The following is a 12605-nucleotide window of genomic DNA, read 5'->3' as shown; positions in this document are numbered from 1 at the left end:
GTGAACCCTGACTTAACGTGTCATGTGAACCATTCCTAACCATGGTGGCTACATAGTACCATGTACACTGATGGCGCTATATAAATAAATAAATAAATAATAAACATGCTCAGTAACCATTTGCTGCAAAAGGGTTATCAGCCTAACCATGGCTTAGCATGTCGTCTGAACAGGCCCACTGGGTATATGTGTGTGCTCATTGGCAGGAATGGGAACTCCTTTAGGTTCACCTTGTTTTACCCAACCTAGGCTATTCAGGTCATGGGTGGGGGCACAACTCAGCTAGCCCTCTCTCAGGTCATTTTGCAATGTCGTCTGCAAGTCACTAGAATGGGGGCAGTGTTACAGTGAGTTAAACCATGGGAATTTTGACCACAGCTATCCATAGGATTTCTATAGCCTACAATCTCTGTAGCCTACAATGTGGTTCCTGTGATTTCTTCCTTTTGCCCCTCTCCTTCTTTCCCCCGCCCCCTCTAACTTCCATCATTGCTGGACATGTATTTGCTCTGGCTGACGCCTGCCAGTGTAAAGGAACACAAAATGGACTGAACAAACTCTTTTGAAACTCTATATTGTACCTACATTGTATATGCAAGAATATTTGAGAGCAAAACTGTTTTTTTTTCTTCACTAAAGAAGAGTTGGTCTCTTTTTATTATTCTAAGATAATAGAATGGGACTGGTAAATGCTCATTCTGTTTTGCCTTTTATTTTTCTCTCTGCTAATTGCCTTTCTAACAAGAGGCATCTTTACTAAATAATCCTCTCAGTTTCTGGATTTCTCCAATAGCAATTTCCACCATTCACCCACAAAGGATATAACCAACCTTCCCGGTGCATGGGCACAAATAGTTATTCTCTCGGAGACAATGACCTGAAGAACTGACCCACTGGTGACTTTCATTTTAAAGCCCTTCCATCATTTGACCTCATGCCTGTAGAACCACCTTGTAGGAAAAGTAAAGATGGCAGCACATGCATTCAACACTTACCATGTTAACAGTTGCGATTAGATCCTCATGAGCCAGAATCTCCGCCTCAAAGGCTTGATGCTTCTGCAGAAGCTTCATTTTGTCACGCAGGTTGCTCAGATTCTGAAAAGAAGGGTCCTCCAGCTTTTGCATTCGCTCATCAATCCAGCTCCCTGCCTGCCACCGAAGAATTGGCATGGTTAGCATTGTGCATATTGCCACTACCCTCTGTGGAACACAGACATCCTCCCCTCTTAAGCCAGACAAACCCTAGTCCAAAACAATGTTTTCCCATGGATCAGTACATGGTTGAAGGACAGAGTTATTGACAAAGTTAATGTCTGCTTGCATATTCTGGGAGCTGGTATTTACCATGGTAGAGTAAACCAATGAAAACTTGGGTTCACATTGTTGTTCTGATAAACTGAGAGCACATTTAAATGGGATGTTCACTGCTTGAAACTGATGTGATAAAAACACCTTGAGGAGATTTAACTTCATCACAACAAAAACAAACAAACAAACAAATAAATTATGAATTGGTCCATAGGTCTACTGGCAAAAATACAGATACTTTAAGAATGAGCTTTCAGGAGTACTGAAACAACAACTCCATACAGAGTGTTCTGTTCCCTCAGAAAATATGGCAGCTACATGCAGACTGCTGTGAAATTGTCTTCAGTCTTCCACATTTTGTTTAAAGGGCTATAATCATGTGGAGGGGGCCAATATCACAGATCCCAACAATCGAATTGTATTCCCCAATCCCAGATGTCTGCCAATTCTGGTAACATCAGGACCCACACAGCTGGCTTTGCCTACATAGCTGTTTCTCTTTAGGATAGGGATGGGCAGAAGGTAGATCTGGATCTACTCGTTGATCACTGGGTGATTTGTAGTAGATTAGCAAGTCTTTCTGGCTCACAGTAGCTTAAACATGGGCCCATTCAGAAGACACCTTAAACCATGGCTTTAACCATGGTGGTTAAGCCAGAAAGCCAGGCTGTGTTCAGAAGACACCTTAAACCACGGCTTTAACCATGGTGAATAAGGCTTTTTGCTTTATTCACTGTGGTTAAAGCCATGGTTTAAGGTGTCTTCTGAATGGAACCTATAATAACAACAAAATGACAGTCAGGGATGCTTTAAGGTATATTCCTGCATTGAGCAGGGGGTTGAACTCGATGGCCTTATAGGCCCCTTCCAACTCTATTGTTCTATGACTATATGACTCCCCCTAAATTATACTTTTAAACCGAAGGAAGCTTGAGCTAACCGGGACTGTGGAAGGAGACTGTGAGATCCATTCAGATCTGGTACTCAAAACAAGTTCCTGGTCTCAGCATTCTTGTATATGTCTGTTGTACCAGGCACTTAGTGATGGCTTTTGGGATTCCGGTAAAAAACAAAATAGATTCTTCAAACCTGAAGTCTGCCCACCCTCTTTAAATGTTACATGAACATGAAGGGACGAATCCACAAAAAGTTGCTCTTGAAGTGGTCCTGCAACATCTAAAGTGTACCATTTTATTGTATTTGTATTACACCATGAATAAAATATTAATAGGACTGGGCTGCCTAGCCTCTGGAAAACCATCCAAATATAACATGGAGTCCTGGTATGAGTGTCTGAGTGCATGTTTAATGCGGTATTTATTTTGGTAGCTTGCATGCTGGCACATTTTGCAGCCATACACTTTGTGCCAGTTAATCAAGACAGACTGCCCAAAAGAAAAGCAGCAACCTCTGGCTAATTCTAAAGGGAAAGGGATTGTCCCCTCTCTAAACTCTTCCCCACTGGGAGAGAACTCATTCTCACCTCTGCTAGATTCTGGTAGAACAGAGCCAGCAGGAGAGTGATCTCCAATTTTTCTTTCCTGCTTTGTGAGAGATCTTTGACGCCTCTTCTTTTCTCTAACGTGGTATTAAATTTGTGCTGGATCTGCCTCCCTTCCAGCTCACTGTTCTGTTGCAGCTCTTTTGCCTGTTCCCGAAGAGACAATTCCTGAGAAGAAAACAAAACTGAAATCAAAATGGTGTCTCTTTGAGCTTTTCTATATGAGCAATGTATTGCATGCTCATGATTAGCCACTCACAGACGTTTGTGGGTCCTTCACATGACACCCTCAGCCTGCAGGATGTCTCCTCTGCTTTCCCCCAGTAATCTCACTTTTAAATTAGTGCGGGTTTTCCCTAGTGTGGAAAGCTATAATTCCACCACTAGATGGTGCTATTTCATTTAACAGAATAGCATTGCCAAGAGGGGAAGTTTTCAATTCAAAACCATGTGGTCGCAGTTGCAAATGCGGAAAGACTCCAGATGAAAAAGGGTGCAGTTTCCCCTCCCTTAATGTAGAGACCCCCTTTGATATACATAATCAAGAGTTCTGCAAATAAAATACTCCTTTATCAAGTGGAAGAAAATGTAAAGATGATATTTAGAACTGTGAGTTCAACCTGAAGAGATCTGAGGGAATCAGAAACTCTGGAAGTCTAAACTCGCCCATTCCTTCTAGCTATCCTGGATGCTCTGCCAGTAAAAACTAGGAACTATGTATTTTGGCATACCAGGGTTATAAGATCAGAGAGTTTTTGCACTCATCCTATCAGCATTATTTTGTCTTTCTCCCCAAATTCTTTGGATATTTTGTTTAAGAGTAAACCTCCAAATCTGCTTCAATCTTACTTTAGGTGAAATCTGATGTCAGCGTAGGAATATGTTGCACACTCTCCTAAAGAAAATAAATTCTCACAGAAAAACTCTCGTCTTAATTCAAAATTCCTCAGATATTTTGCCTGAGGAGGAACTCCTGCATGCAACGAAAAACAACTCCCCCTAATATGGTTGTGTGAATGAGCCCTCCTGGGTTACAGGGCAGTGCTGTACCCATGCTTTCTGACTGATTTCATGTGTTTATCACAGCACTTCTTTTACTGAACTCAGCTGGCTCAATCATATATAGTACTAGTCCTTGAGAATGAGACTATTATTTGCTCAGGAACATAAGCAACTTCATCTATACTTGATATAAAATTTTAGTTACCTTTTCATCCTGGGAGACCAGCAGCTTCTCAAAAGCCTCGTGTTTCTTGATCTGCTGCACCACCTCATCCACGGTCCTCCCAAAGTCACTGCTTTTCAAACACATCTATGAAAAATGGGAATCACTTCTGTTCAGGATTGATATAGAGATCATGGGGTTATTGGGCCATATTTGTTACTTTATTGAATGTGAGTAAGTAGATGTTCAAATGATTTTAGCACTCTCAGAGGATATATTTTCTAAGGATCTGTTGTTAGTTTGAATATCTAGACTGACCCCTCGATAGGGTAAGGACATCTGAGAAATATTTTTGTTTAAAAGAATACTTTATTCAAAATGGAAGGCAGAGATATGTATTAACAGAAAGGCATACACTGCATGGTTCAGCTTTACCACAATTACAATTACATTGATACAAAAGAGCTAATGGCTGGTTTTGAAGTTTCTTTGTTTTTCAATAGTAATACTGTCCTCTGTGGCTTATGAACCACCTAACCAGTCGAGGCTGGTGGGTCTGAGTTCAGTGAGGCTGTGGATATGCTCTGGGTTTCAGTCAGAACCAGCCAGAACTCTAAAAGAGCTGTCCAAGGTGCTGGGCTCCACCAGCCTCCACTGCACCTCACTGAACACAGTCCATCAGCAACGTATTGCGAGTGACCTGGCAGATCTTAGCAAGCTTTACTGCTTTGCATGCCTATCGGGAGGCAATATAAACAAGTATTTATTGATTTCTTGGCAGGTTATTATATCTGGCCAACAGGCTGGATTTGGCTTGATATAGGCCACAGGTTGTGTAGGTCTGCAGTAATAGATTTTGCCAGCATTAATTAAATGTATATTGGATTTTTTTGGTGTTTTTTTTTTTTACTAAGCTGCATTCAGTAACAGGAAAAACTTCAGCTTGATCCTATTATTGCCATTGACACAGTGGCAATTTCGGCAGCGAGGGTGGACAGTTGCCAAGCACTCATCGGGCTGGGCCAGGACTCAAAAGAAGGTTGTGCAGCCTGATGAGTGGTGGTGGAAGATGGTGACAGGGCAAGTGTCCAACGAGTCGTACAGGGGGTGACTTCTCCCACCTCTAGCTCCTACTGCCAGTTACTAAGCCTTAGGAGAAGCAATTCAACCTTTTAGACTAGGAGAAAAAATGTGCAAAAGCCAGAGATCACCAAATGATTGGTGGTTGGGAAAAGGGAATGGGGCTTTCTGGGGAACCCCAAAGAACTGGATTGAGACACCCTCAGGGCCCAGATTTTGTCCCGGCCTTGAGTTTTTGAACCCCTGGCCTAAGTGCATACAGGCTTGAGCACCTTATAAGTATTCTGAAGAAAGTTGTATCAATGTGCAGAGCACTGGGGCAGTGCAAGTACTTCTCCCTGCATCCATGTGTGTTGCATACCTGTCTCTACCTGGCTATGGCAAAAGACGTGTGCCGCTGGCATATTCCAAACACACCAACAAAGGCTTAGGGTTTAAAAACACACACACCAAGGCATGCTGTCACCAACACCTTTATTTCTGAAGCATTTCCCATGAAAACTAACTAATGTCATAAAGCACAGCATTCTGGCAATGTCAAGTCTCATCTTGCATCTGATACTATGTGTATATGAGTGGAATGCAGAGGCACGGGATCATGACCGAAGATTTATTTATTTATTTATTTAAAACATTTATAGCCCACCCTATATCACAAGGATCTCAGGGCAGTGAACAGATAAAATCATACATATAAAATAGAATAAATATACAGTTCTAAAACAAATTAAATCATTAATATTTAAAACCAATATGAATTTTTAAAACAGTAAAAGCCAGTTAAAGCAAGACAGTGTGCAGGCTGATGTCCCACCCTAGTGTATTTCTCTTATTTACATTTATATCCCACCTTTCCTTCATTATATAACTCAAGGTGGCCACATGTGGTTGCCAGGTGGTCTCCCCTCCCAGCCTTGACCAGACGCAGACCTGCTGAGCTTCAGCAAGGTGGCTGCCCCATATGCCTTCAGACCAGGCTTTGGGAACTGAACCCTTTGCCTAAGTGCATTAAACTACTCCCTACACTTCTTTTGGGCCTTATTCATAAGGCCAAGCAAAAAGTAAGAGGAATCAAATGACACTTCAAAATGTTCTTTTCAGAAGCAAACAAAGTACTGTTATTACATGATGGACAAAGGATGAGAAGAAAGGTTTTTGAAACATTTCAGGGTGGCTATTAGCCATAGGAGCTGTTCTGAGCCAGCACAGCGTATCTAGGGTTTTAAGGTCCAAAGCCTACCAAAGCTAAAGCTTGTATAGCATGCAAAATAGAACAATGCTTTTTATTTTTCATATTGGCCTCTTTCTGCTAGGCTATCGATGGGGTGGAAAAAACTTAAATTAACCTCCACCAGAGATTATATAATTTCCTATTACAGCTTCCAGGTGTTCCCTTCTCTAGTTTACATGATGGGCTAGTATGATATTTTCAGAAAGAAACAAAACTCCCTGAATAGTTTAGCTCTGAAAGCACCAATATATGCCACTTATCAGCAATGGATTCATAGGGGGTCTTTAACTATGAGTCAACTTTCAAGATACAATATTGTTAAACCTCTGGGAAATTTAATAATATGAGTAGTGTTCTGACACACACACATACACACACACTCCTTTCATTGAAACCCCATATTTCATTGAGGGATATATCTAACATTACGTGAATTCACACAATGGGATTTTCCCTTCCTCTCCTTTCCCTGCAACCCCCCTTTGCCCCCAAATCTGCTCCAGAGGCCCTCCAAACAGATTAGGGAGCCCACAGGAGCCTATAGGGAGAGGAGAAATCCATTCTGCCAGCTGGTGGCCTGTCACCATTGGGTACAATGAAACCTCATATTGTCAAGTCATTTTGGATCATTTTAACAAGCCATAATTATTTTGTTCCATATGAAAGCTGTAAGAAGCTGAATTTAAGCAAAGACAGACAAATTAGCATCTAAAACTGCGAACAGAGACAAAACCATCTGTAGAAAAGAGTGAAACTACCTCCACACGTCCACAGTTCCTACCTAGTAAGGGAATAAATCCACTTTATGTAAACAAACAGAAATACTTTGGGAGATCTTCACCACCACTAGAAAAATCTGCAACAGCAAGAGCTTTAGCATAGTAAGAATAGATACTACAATTAGTTAAAATAAATCTCAGTTCACAAATCACAGTTTGTAAGTTTCTAAAATGGAATGGAAATCTTCACCACTTTCCTCCCAGCTCCAAAGGAAGCGATTTTTACAGAGATCGATGGATACCATGCACTCTCACCAGTCTGATGCGATGCTGTCCTTGTAGTACAAGTCTGCACACTTGTTGCAAGCGCATCTTGATTTGCATTCCCTACAGTGTCTGGTTCCTGGAAAGGGTTTGGCCCTGAATTTGCACCTAGTTGTTGCGAACGGTAGAGTTCAGGGCAGCAAACAGGCTTTATAGACAGCGAGAAGCCAGAGCCAATATAATCTGTTTGGAAGGATGGCCCATCCATGTTTGAATCTGGAGTATTGATGAAGACAGAAGGAGCTGGGCTTTTTCTGAATTCTCTTATCACCTTAATGGGGAAGGATGCCCAAGGGGTGGCAAGTATCAGGGTTATTTTGGAAATCTTGTGGTGAGTTGGAATGATCTCAGCGCTTGAAGTCCTCCCAGACTCTTTGCCAGTTGAATGACAGTTCGGTAAGACAACCAAATCTGGATCTAAATGTGGATTTGTGACTGTTCTTTTGCCAACAGAAGCATCTGCTGTAGACACTGTAGCTGGAGTCAACCATATCTCTCTGGAGACTGTTTGCTGGGGAAGACCAGGACACTTGGCAGTAGAGGTGACATGAAATCGTGTAATCTGGAGATCTGCAGAGCTTCTGGAGGGGATAGCTTGATGGGTCACCTGGGGACCTGTTTTACAACCAGAAGATGGAGATGAAATCTTTTTCAGATGAGGTAACAGAATACTGGAATACGCATGACCGCTTGCTTGAGAAGCAGCTCTGCATGGCTTTATTGCTATACTGCAAGTGGAAATATACAGTTTTACTGAAGCATGAAGATCCGAAAGTCGAGCATTGCAGTGGCTGTAGCTGGGCTGCATTGGCTCTGAACTACAAGGTGCCAGTGCTGTAGATAGTTTTTTCCTCTCCGTTGGTGAAGCATCTGGAATGGCACACAGAGAAACGTCCAACCGTGACGTCCAGCATGGTAGAGCTCTTGAAGCAGTCGCAGAAGAGAAAGGTCCTGTAAACTGCACAGGACCAGCGTGATCCGTAGAAGAATGACAAGCCCTCTGGTCACTTCCTGGATATCGCTTGGAAGAGGCGAGGGGGGACTGAGCACCAGTGCTGCTGTAACCATTGCACTGAGGAGGCCTGTGAAGGGTGGGACATGCAGGCTTGAGGCCGGAAGGATTAACACGGCTGCTCTCTTTTCCAAAACTATTTGAATGTGCCAAGACTATATCTAGCCTGGAGCTGTAAACCTCGGAGGACAGACAGTGAGATGGCAAGATGCCGTTTCTTGGCAAGGTCTCTGTGGATGGTAAACAAGCTGGAAAATACCAGGCTGAGTCCGAGAGAATGTCTGCTGATGGCATCCTTTGGAAAGAGCTACCCAAGGCAGCTGATCTGGAGGCCGATGATGGGGCTGCTCCAGTGGAAGACAGCATAACTTCCACAGTGGAGATGTAGATGGGTGCGCCTGATGTCTCGCTGTAGAAGTCCATGCATGACATCTTGCAGGTTTAATCCCAATTCCTGAAAAGCCAACGCTGCCAGCACTCCTGTGCCCTGTCGTTCTAAAACAAAATTTTGATCTTTTTTCTGTTAGCCCTGGAAGTTCCCATTTTTCTTTCTTTCTTGATTCTCCGGGAAAGAGAGGCTATAAAAATCAAATCCGTAATCGATTGAAGAACTGCTAGTAGTATCCTTTCAGTTAACTGCCACTACTACTTATCCAGTCTGCAAAATGATAGGAATATGCAGGCGGCAAACAGGAGGGGGGGAAAAAACACCCACACACGATCAGGCAGGAGTCTCTGAACTAGGAACAATGAGGCGGAAGTTGGAAGCGAGCCAGAAATGCGATCCAAAGATGAATGCTGACCTCATTACAATTTCTTTAGGTAAAAGTGGCTAACTCTCACCACTGCTTCTATTGCCTTGGAAGCAACAGATCATAACAAGCTCTGATGCTGCTAAAAGCAAACTAGCTGTACTCACTTCTCTCCCTCTCTCAGCCACTGCCTATCTGCACTCAGAATAGCAAGATCTCTGTTTAACAGGTCTTAGAAGAATTTCCTACAACTGTTCCAAGTAATGGCACACCAGAACTCAGTAATAAAAAAGATAGATGTATGTTTGCCTAATTTCCTCCATATGTGCTCTTATTTACTTTAGAAAAGAGCAATCCTAGACTAAACCTTGCTGAAATCTTTCGACGGCTTAAGTAACTTGGATGTAACCTAAGCTGCTGGCACAAGGTCAACCCTGTCACACTGGCACAGGGAACGAATGGGAAAGAGTTCTAATTCAGAACCCTGCGGGAAGCTTTTCTTTATTCACTGCTGCTGGAGTAGCCTTTGTAGAAAGGTATCTGCAGCATGGGCCCTATGCAGTGCAAAATGATGAATAGCTGGGCTCTGCTGGGATCCACTGCAATATAAGAAAACCTTTATGGCACCACCAACAAAACTCAGTTGAAAACACACACACACACACACACACACACACACACACACACACACACACACAGAGGAATTATACCATGCCCGGTCAGATTTTTTTTTAAAGGATTCTCACTTTCTGCCAGTATTGAGTCAAACCAAAATACCAGATTGCTTGCTGAAAGTAACTTCTCAGACGTTCCACCTGAAGCCTAGATGGATCAGGCAAAAAGTGCAAGACTTTTCATAAAACACTTTCTCTACTAAGGAAAAGAATATATCCATGTCATAGCCAGGAATGTGTGTCTGGAGCTGGAGCAGTGGTTCAAAGGATGCTGTTAACCCAGCAAAGGTCTGGGAAAAGATAGACAGCTTCTATACATGCAGTCGGCTATCTCTCCTCCTGGTTCAGCAATTTTCAACTGGGTCTGCTTTCTCGTTGGCTGCATCTGGGACTTTCCCCTTCATTAGTAAACCCTTGCTCCCCAGTAAACACTTCCTCCTGAGAAGACCGTGGGCAATTGCATCTTCTGGTGGCCAGGTGGGCACTCCAATGATGACTCTGAGTCTCCCCCTTGGTTTGCCGCTGCCTGTGCTCTGCAGAACCGTGGGACAAGGGAGAAGAGTTGGGGACCAAGGCAGGGCCTGGGATAGGGTCAAAGGGATTCTCTTCAGGACTTCAGGTGAGGCACCCCTTCGAGATAGCTCCTCAGGGTGCCTCATGTCTTCTGAAGAGCTGGGTTTTGCTGTGTAATCACAATTCTTCTGAAGAGGTCTCTCCTGGGCTTGGGTCGCCTGGAGCCTGACAGTATGTGTGTCCCATAATTCCATAAAGTCATATTGTGCAAAAAACAAACTTTCTTACTGGGCAAAGCATTCAGAATCCTGAGAACATCATGGGATTTTTGGTGCAAAGGTAGGCTTTCAAATGGGTGGGAAAACACATGTGTGTGTGATCTCATAACGTAGCAGTGTGTGTATATAGCTAGCAAGACTTCCAGTGGCCAGGGTGTAGAGCAGCTAGATGTTTTGACCTTCAAATCTCATCAAAGCCCCAGCTAGCATAGTCAATGGTCAGAAATGCTGGAGTTGTCATCCAAAACATCTGTAGGGCACCAGGTTGAGGAGGAGCAGTGTAGGGTCTCATACTTGGTGTAGCTTCTCAGCAGCTTCCCTCACAAGCTTTACAGCACTTTCTCACAGGATGCTTAAATTACTCTGTTTGTTTCCCCATCTCCTAGAAAGATGGGATTGGTGTGGACTTGAGAAAGGATCTTTTATGTAGCAGCACTTAGGTTGTAGAACCAGGGAAGTTAGGTCAGCACCTTTGCTATTGGCCTTTCAGCTGGCTGGAGAAAACATTTTTTTTTTTTGTAGAGCTGACATTGATTAACACTGCTAATTGATTTTATAGCGTTCTCCTGTGTTACTGTAATGTCTGCATTTTGTCTGCCTTGTTGTACCTTTTTGTGATTGTTGCATTTTATCTTTTTTTGGTTTTGTTGTAAATTGCCTCAAGGATTAATTAGTGGAGAAGCGATTCAAAAATATATTATAATCAATCAATTAATCAAATATATAAATGTGGGGAAACCCACTTAGGTTCCCTATAAGCAAAGGGATTGGGCAATTCTGTTTATTTCTGGTCCACGTCACTTGCATTCCATTTCCACATTAGCCTGCATTCTTTTTTAAAAAAACATGTAACGATATATATTTTTTCCCTGAGGGCAGGAGAGACCTAACAGAAAAACAGGTCTCAAATGAATACATGCTAACTTAATTTGTATTATATAAACTGTGGGTTATCAACACCAAAATTCCAACACGGTGGGATATATTAAAATACCACCAACATGAGACTGTTAAATACATTAGCAATAGCAGAAATGGGTGGGAATGAAGGGGGGGGGACTCATGGCAACAGTGAGCAAATACATTTGAATGTTATATTACACCCTTAGTCTATAATTAGTCTGGAAGGTTCCACAAAAATGTCCCTCATTTATAAGTCTGGCCTGTGCAAAAGCTACTCAAAGAAATTTTGCTAGTTTATCAAAGCCCCTTTGGCTTTCTTTGAAATTCTGCAGATGTTTTGCCTGACAAAAAACTTCACTTTCAATCCAGTGGAAAACTTAGGGTGCAAATATAGTAGGTTTGAAAATCCTAAGCCCCAACTGGTCAGAAAGAATCAAATTTTGATGCATTAAGATACCTTTAATAGACACTCCACACTTGAAGAAGGTAAGGCCTTGGCTAAATGCTTGGGACATTCTTTGCCACTGCTGAATGACACAATGGTGTCCTTTGACCTGAGAAACACAGCAAGGCCAGCCTCTCTGGCGATTAGCTGTGTCTGAGTGTGGGGCAAAGTCAGGACGGTGGAAGAGGTTATTAATCCTCTCCTTCCTGTGCGATGGTCCCAATGAAAATCCTCCCCCCCCAGAAGCTGCTCTTTGCCCTTAGAGGGAAGCAGTTTATTTGTTTGTGACATTTGTATTCGTGAATGAATGTGAGAGTAATGCATGATGAGGACTGCTTTCAGTGCTTGGGAGTTTACCTACCTCCTGGGAGTTGGAAATGTTTTCCAGATGTTCACAGTCTCTGTAAAACAGATGCAGAAGATGGACCTTCTCCAGCCACTCCTTCTTCTGTGCCCACTTGTGGTAGACATTGCCCTTTTCTTCCAACAGAGCCTGCAATGTGTCTTGGATCTGACAGAAGAAAACAACAGCAAAAACAACATCAAATAATCTGTGGGGGGTGATATGTGATGCTTGGTATGTACTAGACCTGGCTGTTAACAGAGATACAGTTGGGGCTGGGGATATCGTGAGTGCAGACCTCAGAGGACTCCCCGGACCCCACTTACTGAGAGAGTCTGGTAGCTGCCCATCCCCA

General features: G+C 42.8%; 1 protein-coding gene across 1 annotated transcript in view; it reads right to left on the bottom strand.

Annotated features, from left to right (window-relative positions):
* The window catches only part of SPTBN5 (spectrin beta, non-erythrocytic 5), a 113121-nt gene that overhangs the window by 47606 nt on the left and 52910 nt on the right, over positions 1 to 12605 (bottom strand). The window contains exons 33-37 of the mRNA XM_063118453.1: positions 12269 to 12418; positions 7293 to 8774; positions 4019 to 4123; positions 2794 to 2979; positions 996 to 1151 (exon numbers count right to left, since the gene is read on the bottom strand). Coding sequence (XP_062974523.1) covers positions 996 to 1151; positions 2794 to 2979; positions 4019 to 4123; positions 7293 to 8774; positions 12269 to 12418 — 2079 coding nt within the window. The remainder of the gene's footprint in view (positions 1 to 995; positions 1152 to 2793; positions 2980 to 4018; positions 4124 to 7292; positions 8775 to 12268; positions 12419 to 12605) is intronic.

The sequence above is a fragment of the Elgaria multicarinata genome, chromosome 2 (assembly GCF_023053635.1).
Source record: "Elgaria multicarinata webbii isolate HBS135686 ecotype San Diego chromosome 2, rElgMul1.1.pri, whole genome shotgun sequence".
Lineage (NCBI taxonomy): Eukaryota > Metazoa > Chordata > Lepidosauria > Squamata > Anguidae > Elgaria > Elgaria multicarinata.
The sequence above is the reverse complement of the archived record's forward strand: the minus strand, read 5'-3'. Positions and strand labels throughout refer to the sequence as shown.